General features: G+C 51.6%; 1 protein-coding gene across 2 annotated transcripts; it reads right to left on the minus strand.

Annotated features, from left to right (window-relative positions):
- Positions 1-3,775: 3,775 nt before the first annotated feature.
- ZNF839 (zinc finger protein 839) lies at positions 3,776-20,060 on the minus strand (the record flags this gene model as incomplete). Of its 2 annotated transcripts, none has more annotated exons than XM_082832943.1 (8): positions 3,776-5,007; positions 5,810-5,939; positions 6,096-6,236; positions 8,213-8,353; positions 9,051-9,143; positions 11,349-11,522; positions 13,995-14,879; positions 19,764-20,060. In XM_082832943.1, 8 exons carry the CDS (start codon positions 20,058-20,060, stop codon positions 4,124-4,126), a joined length of 2,745 nt encoding a protein of 914 aa, XP_082689069.1. In that variant the 3' UTR covers positions 3,776-4,123. The 2 variants fall into 2 exon arrangements, with proteins under 2 accessions (XP_082689069.1, XP_082689068.1); XM_082832942.1 differs by having other exon boundaries at positions 11,289-11,522.
- Between the last annotated feature and the right edge of the window lie 26 nt (positions 20,061-20,086).

Below are 20,086 nucleotides of genomic sequence, written 5' to 3' on the forward strand. Positions count from 1 at the left end.
ATAAATGAGTTCCTCAACAGAATGACTAAGTGATCTTGTTTTTGTAAATTAGGTATATTTTACATAGATTACATTTACTTAGAAAATCCCTGGTTTAATATTTTTGCGTATTGTTTAAACTGTGGGACCGTATTAGTTTTGTAATCACAACTAACCTTTAAAGTACCGTAGAGTCACTGAGCAAAGACCAGCATCATGGAAATGAAAACTGGCTACCAAAACATTACCCCTATTTTTGTACTGAGGCTGTGACAGGCCAAGTGAAGTGTCTTCCATGTCATTCTCTGGGCATAAATCCTATAGTTTGGCAATATTTGCAACCAGATATCCAGGGTCAGTCCTGCCATTGCTCCCCAGAAACAGAAATCTAAGAAACTTCATGTTGTGTGATACAGGATGCAGCCTCATGAAACTGAACTTCTAGCATCCCAGGCAAAGAAAGAAAATATTCCCAAAATAAAAGACTTTATATATGATGGGAATGTATTTTGAGCGAAAGGATATCTCACTGTGTAAGTTGGCATAGCCAAAGCATTTAAAGGCAACATGTCTTAGAATTTCTCTTTCCTTTGCAGTATTTATTAAAATCTAACCATCAGAAAAGCAGCCTGTCAGATGTCCTGCTGTCTGGAAACCGCCTGGTCAGCATTCGGCAAAAGTGGCACCCTGCCCCCTGCGTCCTGCGGCTTAGACAGCAGGCTGCAGTCCTGAGCCAGACAGGTGGGACGGGGCCCTCTGAGGCACGAGGTCAGTTTTATGTTTGGGGTGGGGTGTGGTTACTTAAAGAACAAATGCTCTTCAGAGGAGACCCTGAAGAATTTCTAGCCCTTTCTAGGACATTTCCTGTGTTCGTGATGCCTCGTCCTCGGACACCCAGGTTGCCCAGAAGAACTAATGGAAACGATCAGTGCTGCTGATGCCAAAACCCCACCTCTGTGCACTAGCACTGAACTGAATCTCGGAGACAGAGTTTGGGGTGAAGAAGAAAAGAATAGCTTTATTGCTTTGCCAGGCAAAGGGAGCAACAGCGGGCTAATGCCCTCAAAACTGTGTGGCCCAACCTGGGGTGGGGTTGCTGGTAAGGATGAGAGTGTGTGCAGGGCCCCCGTTCCTTCAGTCCAAATATCTGGCATCCTCGAGCTGTGGCCTCTCTGGAATAAAGAGTGCTTCATCAGGTAGTTAACGTCTTCTATTTGTTGGCGGTTTTAGCTCTGCAGAAGAGCTCAAAGGTATTGTTCTGTGTATCCCTTGAGGAGGAACCAGGACCCTGCCCTAAGGCTGCACTATTGTTTCTTGACTACTCCTCTTGTCTCTGCATCCCCTCCGTTCCCTGATTAGCGGCTGTTTGAACCTGCCCTTTGGAACTCGGGGAAGGCCATGGAAGCTGAATGAAACCAATTTCCTACAAACAAGAAATGGGTGACATGGAAGGACTTGTGCGCAGGAGTCCCACAGGGTCCTGCTCCGTTTCACTGCAAAGGACAAACAAGTGAATGAGCCAGGTGTCCAGTGGCATTAGCCCAGGGGTCCCTCACACAGCGGAAGAGGCATCAGATGGATGGAAGAGCTCTCGGCTGTTGAGTTTGCTGAGTTCCAAAGTCATTACATAACTATAGGACAGTTTCTATCTGAAAGGAACAATGAAGCCATTGGAGAACCCATATTGGACTTCTAAGCATAGTGGATTGATCACCAGATACCTCCTCTGCCTCTGGAAATCTTGCGAAATAGACAATAAAGAAATATTTACAGGTAGAATCCACAAAAACAGAACTGGGATGGGGAAGCAGTTCAAGATGAGTTCACGATAAGTACATTTAATGAAAACTAAAAAAAAACTTCCCTCCCTCTCTCTTTCCAGGAAACACAAAAGCTTAGACAAACCATGAAAGTAATCACAAGGTACCGAACACAGCACAGCTGTGAACAACAGTGATAATGTGACCTCTGTTGATCAACCACTCACGTCATTCACCAAATATTCCCAGACTCCTGCCTTCCCGGCCCATGGAGAGCCTGCACTTCAGTGCCCTTGGGCTTGGGTGGGACCACGTGGGCACCGAAGTGCCTCTCGTGGTGGGTCTAACCTCTCCCGAAGCTCTCTCCCTCTGGGGGCGTCACCAGCAGTGCTTGAGATGTGGCTGCCCCTGCTGGGTCCCCCGCCGACCTCTGAGTGACATGACTTGTGAGCAGGAGACACACACCCCTTTGTTGTTTTGAGCTGCTACTACCACCTCTCCAGACTGACCCGAAGCAATTTTAACCACTCTAGGGGGAGGCGTTTGGCGGGTCCTCCTTTGGTGTTGATTCTCTGCTTCATGTAAGTGTTACCTGGCTATGGCTACCAGTTTAGGAGGAGGTTTCAGAGCCTTTTTTGCAGCAAGGTGTGGCCAAGGACCAACGAGATGTGAGCAGAGGCCTTGTGTGCATCTCCCAGATCGAGACCCTCACAGGCTCCTCTCTCCGGGGGATGGAGCAGACACACAGGGCAGCGAGCCTTCTGAGACCTCTGGGAAGAGGGCCACCCTAGGTGCGGAAGCGACCTGGGTCTGGACCACCTCTGGAGCAGAGCCACTCAACTCCCTGAATGCCCACCGGCTCACATTTTTACTTGAGAGGTGCCATGCTCTGGATGTGTCCCCCCAGGTTCGCGTGTTGAAGTCCTAACCCCCACGCTCCAGGCCCCCAGGACTGGACCCCCAGTGGTTTCGCGCGGCTCTGGGTTCCCGAGAAGTGCCCGGGTCCACAGCATGTGCTGAAACCGAGCGGGGCCCTGTGGGGCTCCCGGGCATGGAGGCCTTCTTGTCCCCCGTTTCTTGTAGGCAAGACTGCAGCCTCCGTGACCTCCCCTGAGTGCCAAAGGGCAGGTTTGAACAGCTGCTAATCAAGGGAGGAGCGGCCAAGGCTAGGAGGCGAGATCACAGGGACCCGAGAAGCTCATCAAGGCTAGGAGGCCCGCGCCTGAGACCCCGCGGCCCCTCATCTTGTCAGCAACCCCGCCCTTGGGAGGTATTGTTATAAAACTCCTTATCAGATCCTCCCGGGCTGGGACACATAGTTTTTCCAAGGCAGGAGCCCACGGTGTCCCCCTTTGTCTGGCAGAGTAATAAAGCTGTCCTTTTCTACTTCACCCAAAACTCTGTCTCTGAGATTCGACTGGGCACCAGTGTACAGAGAAGCTGAGCTCTCGGCATCAGTGCCATGGCCTGACCCTCGAGCCCGACTCTCCTGAGCAGCTGTGGTTTACTCGTTCCATCCTGCAGGGACGCCCACCCTTCTGTTCCTGTTGGACCCGCTTTGACAGCAAGTTAGAGGACAGGAAGACGCCCCCAGTCACTTGAGAGGGCTGTAGGCAATGTGGCCCCCAAGAATAAAGCCCGCCCCTCCACAGCGGGCCTGACGGGAGCACAGCACCAGGGGGTGCAGCCCACAACCCGCAGCTCCGCCTGCCCGGGGCCTCTGCGGACAGTCTCTGCCAGCGGGGGCAGAGGACAGCTGTGACCTCTTGATGCTGTCGTCTGCGTGTGGGCAAATGGCCCTCCCTTTCTCTCCCTGTAATAGAGCCAAGGAAAACGTTCCATAAAAAGAGAGATCTTGATAAATGACTTTACACGTGGGACATCAAAGGACTGGGGGTCCCATCCCTATGCCTCACTTTCCTCATCCATAAAGTGTCAGTAGAAACAACTTTCTTTCCTACTTCCCAATAAAATGCTGCCCAGATGGCAAGCTTATGTATTTATTTTTTTATTGAGCCCAAAAGAAGCTTCTAGTATGGACCAAGTCTGGTGAAAGAGCAGCATATCACCGAAGAGAAAGGGGGCGTAGTTTTTGGAACTGGGGAGCAGGGGAGATTCAAGAAACAGTGTAGTGGTATTAACTGCAATAGCGGTCAAAAGCTCCTACCAGTTAGATGTATCGGGAATTTGTTATCAGGTAACTATCTGCCATTATTACAATGAGAAAGATGTAGAAAAAGGTAGACAGTGGGGTAGAAAGACATTATTCTTTATAAATAAAATGTTCACTTGTGTCAGTATTCACATTAGAAAAATAAACATTCCTTGGAGTAGACCTCCAGGTAAAATACATACAAAGCTAGGACTGCGGTTCTGCCTCCATTTCACTGACAGGGCTCCGTCTCCATGGTTTCCAGAGGAACTCCTTCCGGGGGGCCCGGCTGCAGGGCAGGCCCCTCTGTGTCGGTCACTATGACAATGTCCCCCTCCCCAGACATTATGGAGCCTGGATGGGACAAGATACGCCCATCAGAAGTCTGGATAAATATCTGCTCCTGTCGCTGGGATGGCAACGTGGGACCCCCACTGGCATTTTTGAAAGCCATGGCTTCCCTGACGGCAGTGATGCCCTCCAGCTCCCTCCGGTCAGCGTGTGTCTCGGTCCCGCAGGGCGACTGGTCCAAGTCCCCCGCGTGGCCTGTGAGGCCCCCTTCAGGACCCAGCAATCCACCCTGGCTGGGTTGAGGCCCCGGCTCGGACGTGGTGCCGTAGGCATAGCCGGCTGGCATGACGTCCACAGACCATGCTTTCTCCTGCGGCGGGGCCGCGGCCTCCAGAAGCAGGACCTCGCCAGGGCCGGACCGCGGGCTGCTCAGGTGGGAGCCGCGCACCTCACGGAGGCTTCCCGCCTCTGCATTTCCAGGCCGGCCAGGCAGCAGGGCCATGGAGGTGCCGCAGAGAGCCCGGCTTCCCTGGCCGTCCCCAGCATCCTGTCCTGACGAGTGTTCCTGGGCCTTCTCCCCAGAGGACGCTGCCACCTGGTCTTGGGCCAGAGACCCTGGTTCTCCTAACTGAGTATAAACCCCCAGCCCACGGGCTTCTCGAAACGAGAGAGCAGGGTCTGCAGACCCACTCCCGGCGGCTGAGTCAGCAAATGCTTTCAGCTGCTGGCCCGCCTGTGCTGTGCTGCTGTCGAGCTCAGAAACCGGCATCGCGGGACTTTCTTCAGGTAGGTGAGACGCGCCCCCATTCACTCCAGGGGCAAAACCTAAACAGTTGGGAAAAACAGACAATCATTTGTGTACTGCTATGGCCGGTCACTGTACTCACTATGCAAAACAAGCTAGTCCAAAGTAATTTTCTTGCCCAAAAAATGAAAACATAAACCCTCCTTGTTACTTGGTAGCTTCCAAGAATGGATGAAATTAAAAGAGGAAACTCAGACTAGTTAGGGGAGAGGAGCTGTGTTCCAAGCAGGTGCCAGAGGGTTTTCATGGTTCTCAATGAATAAATCTGCCCTCCCCTCCGGAAGAATTAAGTAATAAGTTCTAGAAGGGAGAATGCCTCTTTAAATTAGAGACTTTAGGATCAGGCGAGGTATTGGGCGGCCCTGATAAGATTTTAGAAAGTTGTATAACCATTCTCAGCGTGCCTGCCGTACGTTCGAGCTGTCTCATTGATCAGTTCTGGTGAAATAAAGCCGGAACACGTCCCATTTTCGAACGTTAACTCTCAGCTGGCACTTAGAGCCAAGGCTCACGAAAGCCAAGCTGTGGACTTGGTGTGTCCTTGGGACCTGTCCCTGGTCTCAGGTCTGCCTAACTTCTTGGGACCCCCGCCAGGTACAACCGACTCAGTACCACGAGGCAGGTCTTCGTTTCAAGAAAGCACCCAAGAAAACCCCAAAGACCCCAAGACTCATGGGGAATAAACATGGAACCACAGCACACTGGGAGGTTGGGGTAAAACTCTTGAGAAACCAGAGGGTTCTCTGAGATGTGGCCATAGGGGCACCCACCCGAGCAGCAGGCCTCTGAGCCCCAGGGTGCACCCCGCAAAGAGTGTTTTACCCGCACTGGCAGCTGGGGCACACGAGGCCAGGCTCTGCAGGCCTCCACCATCGGCAGAATACTCTGTGGTGTCCTGGGGCACAGTTTCTCTTCTGGTCCTTTTCACCGAAGCCAGCCTGTCCTCTGCGGTCTAGGAAGAGAAGATGCAACCAGCTAAGACTAGGGAGAAGCAGGCCATCTTGCACCTTTTCTTCCTGGAAAACAGTGTTGTGAGTTGAAGAGATCCAACCCCAATAGTGCAATGTGGAGCAGACAGTAGCCAAGCGCCCCTCAGGGCCACGCCCACCTCATTCTCCCTCTTCTGTGGGCCAGCACCCTCCAGGTCCTCCGGGTCGTCCTCTCGGCTGCTGCGCTTGGGAGGAGTGCAGTCCGTGTGTATTTCTTTTTCCCTCAGGAATTCTTCTGTGATTCCTAAGGACTCGGCAACCTGAGCAGAAAGGGGCCCATAGAGACGGTCCACTCAAAACACAAGATTCGGAATCATGTCAACACTTAAGAACAAAGGGCTGAGTTTAAATCTATGAAGTCCCTTTGTACAGCAAGGTGCCACCTAAACAGTGGGAAAAATGAAGATAAATTGTCGTCACAAGCTTCATAATGTTAGTCTGACACCATGGTAACTTTCTTGCCCATTATTCCTCCTTTGCTGAATTCTCACTGGTATCTTCAGAAAGATAATCCTGCCTATTCTGGGACCAGATCTCCTTTCCCAGTTGGTGGAAAGGATGTGGGTTTGAGAGCCAGAGCTGGACCCCAGCACCTCTGCTCAGAACCTGGGTGACCTTGGAAACCACCTACCTGCTAAGTCTCCTTATCTTATGAGGGAGACCACAGTTGCCCTGAAGGGACTTTGTAAAGATTAGATTAGACTCCCTATGCAAAACCTATGTAAAGCACTGGATGTTAAGGTAATAACCAACAGCTATCATCACTGATACCTGGACAGCATAAAGAGAACACCACAGAGCAGGCAAGGGGTGGGGAAGGGAGGAAGGGCAGCAGGTCAAGGTTAAGCTAGAGAACAGGGGTCGGCAAGCTTAGGGCCCAACAGCCCGACAGTGTCCCCTGCCAACAGAGCCACTGTGTTCGCTCCAAAGAGGCTGCATCACATCCCGAACTGCCCACAAAGGGCCCCAGTGAGCATGCACAGCGTTCGTGCACGTCCTGTCTGCTCCGTAACAGGATGGTACCCACACCGGCTTAACCGACAGTTTATAAACAGGGAGGTGACCACTGCCAACTGGGGCATCTACGGGAGGCCTAGCAAAGAATCCACTGCATTTTAAAAATATATGATTTAAGAAAATAAAACACAAGAGTTTATTAGGTTATATTAAATATTGAATTTGTATAAAACTAATGATCATGGCCAAAAAAAACCAAAAAACAAAACCCAAAAAACCCATGTATTATATTACAGTGTAGATTAAGACTTCTTGCTACAGAAGCAACTAACTGCTCTGTACTGAGAAAACACTCGCCTTTCCAATCCCAGACAGGCAGCTCCATCGTCAGCGTAATCACGTTAGGGGCAGTCAAAGTCAACATGGCCTAAGCAGTCTTCATTGTTGTGTGAGTGAATTTTTAGTAAACCCGACACCACTTATTTACCTTCTGACCTACTTACTTACGTACCTGTATTCACTAGCTGGTTGTATTTCTTAGATCCCGCATATAATTGATGCTATACCGCATTTGTCTTCCTCTGACTTACCTCCCTCAGCATAATGCCCTCCAAGCCCATCCGTGTTGTTCAACAGTCTGGCGAAACCAGACTATTACAGCCCCGGCACGCGAGAGCCGGAAAAGCCCGTGAGCTCAGTGCTGCCCTTTGGCAGAGGGGTGGAGGGTGCAGGGACTTGCCGGGAGTCAGTGAGCTGCTCAGTGGAGGCGCAGACCTGAGTCTCCGTGCTGGACACAGTGAGAGGCCCCTGGTGACCTGACCACGGGCCACACTCTGCCCAGCAAAGGGTTTGATCCGAGACAAGTAAATCCTCATCAGCTCATGACATCTTTTGGTCAAGGACCCAATATAGCTAAAGGCAATGACACTGAAATGAGAATTCTGTCGACACAACCGCAAAAAATAACTACTGGTCCCTGTGTAACTCAGCCCTTTGCAAACACCTACACACTGAAGAAAGACACAGTCTATTCACTGTGATCATCGGTGAGTGGGAGGATTATGGGTGTTTGCAATTTTCTTTTAGCTTATCTGCATTTCCGAGTTTTCTGAAAAAAGCATGTATCGCTTTTATATTAAGCAAAAAAACCTGCACTTGACAGTAGAAAAAGCTAGAAGAAGCTGACTGGGAAGATGTCACTACTAAAATAAACATCCTCCTTTTTAATGGACAGCCTTCTTTTGGCTATAAGAGCGAGTCTCTCTTGTGAGCTTGTTACCTTACTGTTGTTTATTTCCAGAGAACAGGGACCAGAGCTATGGAGGTAATCTTGACACATTTTCTTAACCATTTTATGCAACTCTTCAAATTCCTTGTACACAGCTGGGAAGAATGGTTTTGCTAGATGACCTTTTTCAACCTTAGTGAAGATAAAGATGACAAAAAAAATGTTTAAACCCAAGGCAATGAAATGGAAAATACATAGAGAAATCTGAAAGAGGGAAGGCCTCAAGTTCCTCAGCCCTCAGCAGCCATGAACACAGGCACTGCCTTCGCTCCCCAGCGACAGCCTATGTGCGCCCAGCATTGTGTGCCCATCGGCAGGGCACCAGAATGGGCCTGGGAGAAGCGGCCCGGGAAACAAACCAGCCCAGATGAGGGCCACAAGAGGATGGTGGCCAGGGGAGCGGTATGGGAAGGCAGAAAGGCCCTGAGGACGAAAACGGGCACATTCCAGGGCCTGCAGGCCAGGGCCAGGCCTCTGCTCCTCGGGACGCCTCCAGGGAGCGTGGGTGCCGGAGGTGAGGCCGCATCTCAGAGCGGGCTTATCGGGGGCAGAGCTGCAGTGGAGGAGGCTGGCAGGTGGGTGGGAGCCAGGAGAAAGGTGACTGTCGCTCCTCCCACACAAAGTGAAAACAGTCACGGGTCCACGAGCGGCCTGCCTGAGAGCCGTGTGCTGGGCATCCGGGCAGGACCAGCAGGCTCACTTTAGCTCTGTCCTGGGGCAGGGAGAGGATTTCCAAGGGCCTGGCTCCTTCTAAGTAAATATGAAGGACGCCTTTCTAAATAACTTCAAATCATCCCCTCAGTCACTTAGAAACACTAAGGAGACTCACCTTCATCAGAAGAAATTCAGACACGGTCACGACCTGAGCCAGCAGAGGCAGAGCCAACTCCACTAGATCCTCCCGGTCACACTGGTGGAGAAACTACCAGAAGAAAGCGTTTGACATCTTTGACAGGATGGGAAGAATTTCCCAGCAGCCAACGAGTTGTTGTAGCAAAGAACACAGAAGGCAGAAAGTTCCCTAAATTCTCAGTGATTACGCGCCTCTCAACTGTCAACGTTCTGCCTTGTTAAGCATCGCACTTGCTCGCCCGCTGACAAAGCCCCGCGGTCAACGGTGGGTTCAGAGTCTGACTCCCGCGCGACAGCACTGAACGAGCGGTGGGCACCAGGCCCTGGAGAAGGACACAGCGGTGGGGAAATGTGCTTCCTGCTCTCCAGGGCTCACCAACTAATGCCCGAGACGAAAATGCAAGCAAATCCCGGGGCAGCCCTCCGCCAGGAGACCACCACCAAAGCACATGTACAGGCAGGACAGACGAGGAGACTAGGACCTAAGGTGGGGGGGAGGGGGGAGAGGATGCAGGGAGGGCACCATCCTCAGTCCTCAGGATGGGGGAGGGGTGAGTGAAGGGGGAAAAGAGGAGTCATGGGTGCCTCTGGGCACCCAGCTGAGCACCCAGGCAGCCCCCTGATAATAGGGGATGGGGCAGGAAGCCAGCCTGTGGGCTCCGGCAGGATGTGGAGGGCTCTACAGGACAGCAGGTGGGGATGCCTGAAATCAGCTCTGAAGCTCGGGAGCGGTCTGGACAGAAGTACAGGCATGAGAGTCAGCAGACGGAAGGTGGTTTGAGAAACCAGGAGGATGAGTGAGATCACCCAGGGAGGCAAGAATGTCAGGGCGAAACCGACACTTCCTAGAAACAGTCATACAAGGCTCAGGGAGGCCACGGGCTCAGGGCTTAGGAAGGGCCATCAACTGGGAGCTGCAAACTGGCAGGGGTTCCAAGGAAGCCACAGATGGTCATAAAACAGTCAAAAAGCAAAAGGAAAACCTTTTCATTTGCAAGATAAAAATGTCTAATCGTGACTTTCAAGAGCCCTTAGAGCAAAACGACCAGCTGGTTTCCAGCACTCAGGAGGCGTGAGAAGGTGGGCGTGTGGGGCATGGCCCCTCTGCGGTCTGGCCCACGTCCAGACGTCCAGGACGTGCATCACAGCAGCAGAGAGGGCACCTCCTCAGTTCCCCGCTTCCCAGCCACGCGCACCTGGCCGTGCTGCCGCTGACTGCTCTGGCCGCCACCTCTCCCCTTGCACAGCGTTCCCGCCCAGCCAGGACAGGGCCCGTTAGTGGACGGACACCCAGTTCCTGTATAAATGAATGCCCGTTTCTGGGGAGACTCCCATCTGTAAGATCAAGAGCAGTGCTGTTCGGAGCAGTCCTCGACTCTCAGTATGAAAGGTGTGGCACTGCGAGTCAAGGTGACGTGTTAGGGTCACCTCACTGGTCTCAGATCCAAATTCTGGATCCGCCACCGACCTGCGGGGTGACCTGGTACAAGTTAACAGCCCCTGTGAGGTTCAGGTTTCTCACCTAAGTGGAGCTACTATGGTCAGGGACTCAGTGAAACGAGGCACAGCGGCTGCGCCGCTGCGGTGCCTGCGGGAAGCCCGTGGTCGGAGCTGGGAGGCGGGGCTGCTGCCAGCAAGCCACTCCTTCTGGGGCCAGTTGTCTCACTGACTTATCTCGTGCTCTCTCTTGCTGTTTTTCACTTCTTTTCTTTAAGATACTCATCCAGCCATTAGCAGGCAAATAAATACATCCTAGTCAAAGACAATTCGGGTAAGTTTGGGTTTCCGCTTTTCTAAGCCAATCCAACTAAATTCGATAAACTTACTTTCAAGGGGGTGGAATGGAGATTCTAGAGTTCAAAACCTGAAACATGCTTTTATACCTTGAAACGTTTTACAAAAAATAGAAAACCATTTCTGTTGTTTTCTAAACCGCTTCCATGAAAACACAGCTTATAATTATTCTAAAACTGAAAAAGGCAAGCCGCTCTGTATTTAAGGCCCTCTGGTCATTTCAAACAGGTACACCTAGGAGTTATTTCAGATAATGCTGTCTTTGAATTTATTACACACTTCATCTAATTACACATCAGGTGAACTGCTTAGTTGACCTAAACTGGGTATTTTACTTCTAAATTCAGAAACCTAATAGTGAACTGCCACGTACCATGCCAGAGACACAGGTTTCAAGAACAGGGTTCTAAGAGCGACGCACCTCCAGGAGCCTGGCTCTGCTCCTTGCCGGGCCCTGTGCACACGCTGCCCCAACGCCCACCTGCGGGCCAACCGCTCCACTCTGCTCCAGGACGGCTGCGCTGGGCTCTGGGAGGGCCACGGAGTAGCCGCTTCTTCTAGGTCCGGGGTGTCTCTCTGATCCCAAAAGGGCTGAAAAACTTCCATTTTTTGGTTCAGACACCAGCGCCTCTTCAACGTCTACAGACTGACCATTCTAGATAGGGTTGCACACCCAAACAAAAATAAAATAATCATGCTTTATACACCATGATGAAAACCTTAAAGCAGAAAAATGTCTAGTCAAAAGCAAGGAACTTGCTAAATTCTTCTTCTTTGCATAATTAAGACACATTAACTATAATCAATGCATCTTACAGGTAAACCAAGTGTCCCTTTAAGACACCAGACGAATACTATCCTGCAGGTCAGGGCTGACAAACCCTAACCCTGGGGTGTTGCCCAAAATGAAACAAAAGACTTTTCTGATGTCACTACCATCTTAAAAATTGACCTGAATTTTGTTAATTCATAATTTACCCATGACTTTTAGATTTTTTAAATTATTTTTTATTGGATATATTTCAAATACCATAAAGTTCATCCTTTGGAAATATACAATTAGGTGGATTTTAGGATATTCACAAGGTTGTGTAACCATCACCACTATCTAATCCCAGAACAGTTGCATCATCCCCCAAAGAAACCCTACACATTATCACACATTCCTCCCTCCCCCCAGACCCAGCAGCCACTAATCTACTTTCTGTCTCCATGGATTTGCACAGCTTTGTGAAAAGAATCGGGATCTAACACTATCTAGCTATTTCCTCATTCTGTGCCAATTCCCTCCTTCTCTGAAAATAGGAATAATACACCTACATCTCCCAGGACTGGTGGAAGGTTAAATACAAGGAAAGGTAGCACAAAGTGTGTCCTCTTAAAGAATTTTCCCTCCAAATCTTCATTAAAATGGAGCCTCAGGAGGAACGCCAGGTCCGCCTGTGGCTTTAAGCACCACGTGGCCATCCACGGCCGACTCAGGAGAGGAGACGAGACATAGTTCTGGCTGGAGGGAGCCGCTCTGGGACCCCACGGCCTCAAAGCCGTCTGGAGCAAGGCTAGGTGCCTCAATTCCAGAAGTCAGATATCCAGAAGCTGCTTTTGTTGTGGTGTAAGATTTCGTTATTGAAGGAAATGGAAGTGCCAGCCGGCCTGGTCGTCCAGTTTGTCTGAGGCAGTCCTGGCTGTGCCTGCTGTCCCTTAGGATGATTAATAGTGCCCCATTCATTCTCAGAATGTCCGGGTTTGGGTGACAAACTACATGGTCATGCTGCTCCTACTACAACTCAAGAAAAGTTAGAGGTCTCTCAAAAGTCGGGCTCTTGCCAGCTGTGAGATGCGTAGAAACTCCTAGCAGAGGCAGCCGGGCCTAGAGTGCAGGCTTTGAGGTCAAAAGACCTGGGTCTAACCCCAGCCTGGACAGAGTCCTAGGCGTGCCTCGACAGGGAGCCCGTCATCCCCTCTGAGCCCCATGCGCCTTGTCTCCAGTAGGGACTCCTGCACCTGCCTTTAGGGCTCTCACAGGATGAGAAAACGTATGTGATGTTCCTGCCCAAAGCAGGCGTGCAATAAATGGTATTACTGTTATTAGTATTATTACCGAGGCTGCAAGGTGAGACAATATTTTTGAATCCTAACACAGGGCTGTCCCATGGTTCTACCACTAGGCCTCACTCAGTACAGATCTCCTGGGCCCAGGAGGTGTCTGTTCAGGCCCTAAGGAGCGGATGTGAAAGCGGAAGCAGCCGCCGGCCTCAGCCCTCCCGCAGGAACCCCGTCCGCTGCTGGAAATGAGGTCGCCACGAGCAGGCAAACATGCATTTTCAACAGCTTCCAGGTCCCTAAAGTCACAAACTCCCATCAAGTAGTCACATCAATTCCAACGCTGGTTTCTCTATTTAACGTCTGAAAACTACAAATAACGAACAACAGCTAACACAAGGCAAAGGAAAAGGAAGGACGCTTAAGACAAAGTGGGATGAGGGCGACCACAGAGGCCTGCCACTTGTTAACGTGATCCACCTGCTGTTTTTTAAATAACTGACCTACTGTACATGGCACACAAATGCTCACCACACATGTTGGGTAAGTTAAAATTTCAGTAAATAAACGTTGACGTGGTGATGCAAACTCATGGTGACTCGTATCTGCTTTGTCTGATTGAGTTTCGGAAGGGGCAAAGCAAGGAGAGAACACGGCAAGCAGACGTCTTACTGCGGACGCCCCAGGCAGCAGCCCTGTGGACTGGCGCCCCCCACTTGGACCTTTCCCAGGCCCACAGTCATGTCAGCATGAGCCGAGAGTGCTTGCGATTAGTTTTACTGACCGGATCTACAGGACTGGTGCCTGCGTTCCCGTCAGTAAACCGTCGGCACTGGACGGAAGACACACTTCTCCTCGATTATCTGGCAGCAGTGCAGACAACGCAAAGTTAATTTAAGGATGATGGGCAGGGGACTTCCCTGGCGGTCCAGTGGTTAAGGCTCCATGCTGCCAATACAGGGGGCGTGGGTTCGATCCCTGGTCGGGGAACTAAGATCCCACATGCCGTGCGGCATGGCCAAAAAAAGATTAAAAAAAAAGGATGGGCAGGAATCAGGACGCTATCACCAGACAGAAACGTTACCTGCAGGCCACCCCGTGCTGAGCGGGCCCCTTCCTCACTTAGAAGAGCTGGCGTGGACAGCTCCCGGGATGCCAGGCTGGTGGTCCTGCCCTCCGTGGGGCCCAGGATCATGCTCCCATTGGCCTTCTTAGACAGCAACGTCTCGGGCTCCAGGTGGCCATGGCCTGGATTCAGCTTAAAGTGCCGGGCGAGCCCCCCCTTTCCTATATATGACTTTTCACAGGTCTGACACTTAAAAGTTTTGGGCCTCAGAGAGCAGCTCGATAAATCAAAGAGCGCCTGCCTTCCGCTGTGGTCTTCATCTTCCTCCACGCTCAGTTCTGAATAGTCGTCAGAGTCTGAGGGGTGCCCACCGGCCAAATCCTCTGTTTTTATGAATTTATAATCTTTAGCTTTATACTTGGGAGGTCGAGATATCCGTCCAGAACGTGTTTTCACTTTTAAAGATTTTTTTAGTTTCTTGGTGCATTTTGTTTGCGAGTTGGAAATAAATAAATTTGCTGGACTGGATGAAACAGATGTTCCTGCTGGCAGGTCAGAGGCTGACAGAGGGGACAACATGGTGCCTTGTCCACTCAGGGCCTCAGAGGCCAAGACTCTCTTTGCAGGGTCTGGTCGGAGGGCGAGCAGTGGCCTCTGGACGAACACCTGAACAGGAGGCTGAGGTGAGTGACTCAGGAAACGCGGCTGTGGCCCGGTGCTCAGGAGGGGCTGCGCCCCGAGCAGCGGCGAGCTGGTGACGCTGAGCCCCAGCGCGCTGCAGTGTCTCCCGAGCGGCTGGCCCGGCCTGGCTGTCTTGGGCTGGATGGTGGCCAGTGCAGGCATCGGCTTTTCCTGACCTTTCGTCCCTCCAGATGTAACCTTGACACAGATGGCTTCCAATTGCTTAAACACAGAAAGAGAAAAGAAGGACTATGCTTATCAACATTTCTACAATTTTACTCTCATCTTAAATCCACTGTTGAGATTTTTTTCTAACTTATACATCTTACATAGAAAAGAGTCTATATAATGTATCTGTAGTGTTTACAGTGGTGTTTCTCAACCCTTCTGCCCAGTCCACAGTAACCTATTTTACGTCACACCCCTCGTGCTTACAGAAACATTCGCATATATATAACAAAATAACACGTTCATGCACTTACCATTCCTACAGAAAGGCCTTCTGATAGTATCTACTCTACATCACTTTAAAAAAAAAAATACCAGTCAAGATCCAGTAATAAACTCATGAATATCCTTCTTTATAGTTTTACCATATGTGTATTAACCTGGAGTTCTTAGTACTCTAAATTGGACTCAATTCAATATGTGGCCTCTTTTTTAAAAGTTTTCAGTGAAATTCTGGAAACCAAAAAAGCCATAAAGAACTATGTAATTCAGGTCGCTACCACCTACCTTACAACATGCAACATTACTACCCGGGGAAGGCCCTCTGCTATGCCCCCAACCCGCATGCCTTTTTCTTCACCCTGTCCTGAATCTGCTCTTTACCATTCTCATGCATTCTTTATATTACACTTGCAGATATCCCTAAAGATATGCAGTTCCATTTTGATGTGTTTTTAAGCTATAGGTAAGTGAATATCATCTCCGGTATCTTGTTGGGGCTTCTTCCTCCCTATCTTGTTTGTGAAATTCATCCATATTGAGGTGTGCAGCTCTCAGGCGTTCATTTGCTCTGCAGCATGAGAACAATGTTCTCCTGTCAGAAGACAGGTGGTCACCAACCCTGCGCTCTCTGGTCTGCTCTGCGCTGTGATGTATGTGTGTGTATACACGTGTGAGTTCCTCCAGGGCACACACCTAGGAGCGGGGCTGCATTTCTTCACCAACTTTTTTTTTGACATCTAATGAAGTTTTAAATGCATGTGCTTTTTTTTTTTTTTTTTTTGCGATACGCGGGCCTCTCACTGCTGTGGCCTCTCCCGTTGCAGAGCACAGGCTCCGGCCGCACAGGCTCAGCGGCCACGGCTCACGGGTCCAGCTGCTCTGCGGCATGTGGGATCCTCCAGGACCGGGGCACGAACCCGCGTGCCCAGCATCAGCAAGCGGACTCTCAACCACTGCGCCACCAGGGAAGCCCCGCATGTGCTTTTTGATCCCCAGCAATCCTGCTTCTTGGACCCCAGAAGAAACACTGGCACAGGCACAAAGTGTATGTCTGGGAGGTTCAAGGCAGCACTGTCTGTAACAGCAAAACACCCACCAATGGGAAGGGCTGCTGCCAACAAGGTTCCACAAATACTGAGCAGTGACCGGGTGCCCGACACAGCGCTTTACGGAGACTAAATGCTGTCATGGGCTCGGGGGAGGGGCAGCAAAACAAGGCTCCTGCCCTCACCAAGCAGAAACAATGAGCATCTTTCTCCAGGGAGAAAAGACAGACAAACCTCATCACCCAGAGCCGGCTTTCTCAACTGCAGCACAACTGACATTTCGGACCAGTAAGTGTGTCGTGGCAGGTGTGCTGTGCACTGTTGAGCACCATCCCAGCCTCTACCCACCAGATGCCAGTAGCACTCCCCAAGCTGTGACAATCAAAAATGTCTCCAGACAGCGCCAAACGCCCCCCGTGGGGCAAAACTGCCCCCAGTTGAGAGCCACCAATTTGGGGTCACCAACAGGCCCTCTTTGGACTCAACCCTCTACCAAGTAGAGGGTCAATAAAAATATCACACAGGACAGAATGGAAACCCTCACTGAAATCAAGCTGGGGTGTATCTGTCTGAGTGTATGTTATACGCTTACTACAAACAGCAGAGACAAGTCAACATATTGGTTTTTGAGGAAGGGTACAGAGCTGGTCCTGGGCTACTGTGAATCCAATGACAACTAGATTTACTTGCACATCTTTTAAGAATCACATTTGTTTCACTTTACTACCAATCACTTCGAATGTGTCTCTAAGCTCTTGGGGTATTACCAGATAATGCCATTAAAGACAGAACCCCCCCACCCCCCCAGGCCAAATCCTATTGTTTTAGAATTACCACAAGTGGCCAAGGTGGTCTAATTCTTTCATCTGCTTTCCAGACCAGTTTACCAAGTGGGTACTATACTTGATACTTTGTTATATGTCTATTTCATTCAACAGAGTTTTACCAAGTATCTCTGGGTGCCAATACACAAACAAAAGTGAAGTCCCAGCCTCACCCTTGCGGAGGGGGTGTTTCCCCTGCCCCACCTCAGTCACCTACAAACTTGCTGACTCAGGATATCCTGCCTCAAAATCTGTACTTTCAAAACGCCACTGATGATTCTGAAGGCAGACTAGGTTTCCTAAGGAACACCGATAGGAAAGCAACACCAAGGTGCAACACGTGCAGTAAGAGGGGCAGGAACAGTTCAGGCCTGGTAGGCTTCCCAGAAGCGGTGACCTCCGCGGGGGGCCTTGAATGCTGAGTAGAATTTTTGCCAGATGGAACACATTCTAGGTGTAAGGAAAAACGTGTGAACGCAGGGATGCATGAAGAAGGGCACGTTGTGTGGTAGGAAACTGGAAATGTTTCTGTGGGGCAGGAACAGGAAAGGTGGGAGGGATAGGGGCTGACCTGTGGGAGTGTGTCCACTTGGTCTGTGCCTTCTAATCCACACCACCCCCGACAGAGAACCACAAGGCCTGGGATCTCCAAAGGCACACCCTGCCCCACCTCCAGCACTGCCTCTCCTCCCCTGTATTTTCAACTTGGACCCACCCTGCAGATCTAGTTCAGATGCCACCTCTTCTGATCCCCTCAGCCAGAAATAACCTCTCCCTTTCTCTCAATGCATTTAGTTCTTTATCGTACCTCTAGCTTTCTGGCCTTGATCAGAAGTTATCCTGAGTCATGTTTTACCTGCCTGGTAACATCATAACCTCCCTAGGGGCAAGGTACACATCTGATTTGTCTTTGTGGCCTCCATGGCACAGCTTGGGGTGGGGGGTGGGGGCGGGCGGGCAAAGAATATTAGCTGAACAGACTGCAAAATTACATCGTCATGAATGCAGGTATAATTTATAGCATTCCAACTAGATTAGCTACCGAACACGATCATGCTACCTAAGTTTGCTTTCATTTTCTGGAATACGTCATTTTTGGACCCTTTCCTAAGCTACCAAACCCAAAAAGCTGTAGCCACATTCAACAGGCCCTGGAGAGTAGCCACACCTAGGGGACCCCGGGCAAAAATCACTCAACCCCTCTGAGCTAGTTCTTCATCTGTAAAACGCTGATAAAAGCACTTGTGTGTGGCTGCTGAGAACCAAGCGGCTCAGCACAGTGCCAGACACGGAGCAGAGGCCAGCAAGAGCCACCGGCACCCTTCTGACTCCACAGACCTGCTGTGCAGGGCTTATGTGAGAGGCATCTGTTTCAACAGCAGAGTACGAGCTGGAAAGCTCACCCAAGGAGCCAAACCTCCCACAAATAAGGAAACTAAAGCCCAAAGAGGTCGCGTTACCCAAGGTCACACCTCTAAGAAGTATGGCATTTGAGCAGGATCATACTTGTCTTCCCAAACTTTAGTGAGACAACCTTTCCAGTCTTGATGACCAACGGGATATGACCCTAAACTGTCAAAATCACTCAGTCAAAAACAAAACCGGGGCTTCCCTGGTGGTGCAGTGGTTGAGAGTCCGCCTGCCGATGCAGGGGACACGGGTTCGTGCCCTGGTCCGGGAAGATCCCATATGCCGCGGAGCAGCTGGGCCCGTGAGCCATGGCCGCTGAGCCTGCGCGTCCAGAGCCTGTATTCCTAACTGTAGAGGCCACAACAGTGAGAGGCCCGCGTACCGCAAAAAAAAAAAAAAAAGAAAAACCGTAAGTGAAACCCCGTGAAGATCGCTGATTCTATTCTCTACCTATTTATTCTAGTGGAAGAAAAATCTATGGCAATTTTGAAGTGAGAAGCATTGTCCTTTACAAGCCCAGTGCTGAAAGGGGGTGCCTTTACACGTAATGGGAAGGACCTCAGGCTTCAGGTGCTACACCGGACCCTCTGGGCTCGGAAGACCATGTTCTAGATCCAGCTTCCCTAGCAGCCAAGAGCTGTGTGACGGGAAAATAGCGCCGCTGAGAAGGATGTTGGCTAGTATACAGAGTGCTTTCACGTGTCTCATTCATTAAGCGAATGTCGGGCACGTGCTGGGCCATTTGTAACTGGGGTTACGAACACAGGCACTGCCACAAGCCCTGCACCAAGTTAGTGTAATGTACTTAATTCTGTCCCGAGTCTCGTCCGTGCCACTTGCAGCACCTTCCACATGGAAAATTCTCCTCTTAATGTCCTTCTAACCCATTCTGGTCTCCACTCCGGTGTCAGGCCTAAGGACTGCTCACTCTCCAGCAGCCCCCGTGTCAGGCCCACAACATGCCTCACATCCTTCAGGGCTGTGGTCCACGCTGCGCCTCGGGCAGGGCCCGGAACACCGTGAGTGATCGAGGCGGAATGAACGGACGAAGGCCTGGGAGGGGAGCCCGGCGGCACGGAGGAGCCCTGAGCAGGGCTGGGTCCCAGGCAGGGGCCGCCACGGGCACAGGCTCCGAGAGCCCGGAGCGGGGAGGAGTTGAAAACGCGGGGGCGGTGACAGGTGCGGGTGGCCTGCGGTCCCCATGGAGCTGAGTGTGGGGACGCCCTGAATGGTAACGCGGGCGGACACCGGTCTCTCGGGCCGGGCAGCTCTAAGGCCTAAGGGGGAAGCGCGGGCGCGGGCTCCGGCCTGCCCGCCGCGAGACCTCGTCCCACTCCGGGCCTCAGTTTCCCCGGAGGTCCCTCCCGGCGCCTCACCTGCGGCGGTAGCAGGCGCCGCGGGCGCGGGGGCTCGGCCCCGGGGCCCCGCTGCAGGGCGGCCTGCTGGGCCGCGTCCCGCAGCCGCCGCGCCGCGTCCTGCAGCACGAAGGGCGGCGGCGGCGGCTTCGCGGGTGGCTGCGCCTTCGTCACCTGCTCCAGGACCCGCCGCAGCTGCTCGGGGCCCAGCGGGGCCACGCGCGCGGCGCTGCCTCTCTGGCCTGCGGGAGCCCGGCGGCCGCCGCCGCCGCCGCCATCCTCACTGCCGTCCTCAGCCTCAGGCTCCGCGTCCGCCATAACGGCCGACGCGGGGACTCGAACCC

The sequence above is a fragment of the Leucopleurus acutus genome, assembly GCF_964270905.1.
Source record: "Leucopleurus acutus genome assembly, chromosome: 1".
NCBI lineage: Eukaryota > Metazoa > Chordata > Mammalia > Artiodactyla > Delphinidae > Leucopleurus > Leucopleurus acutus.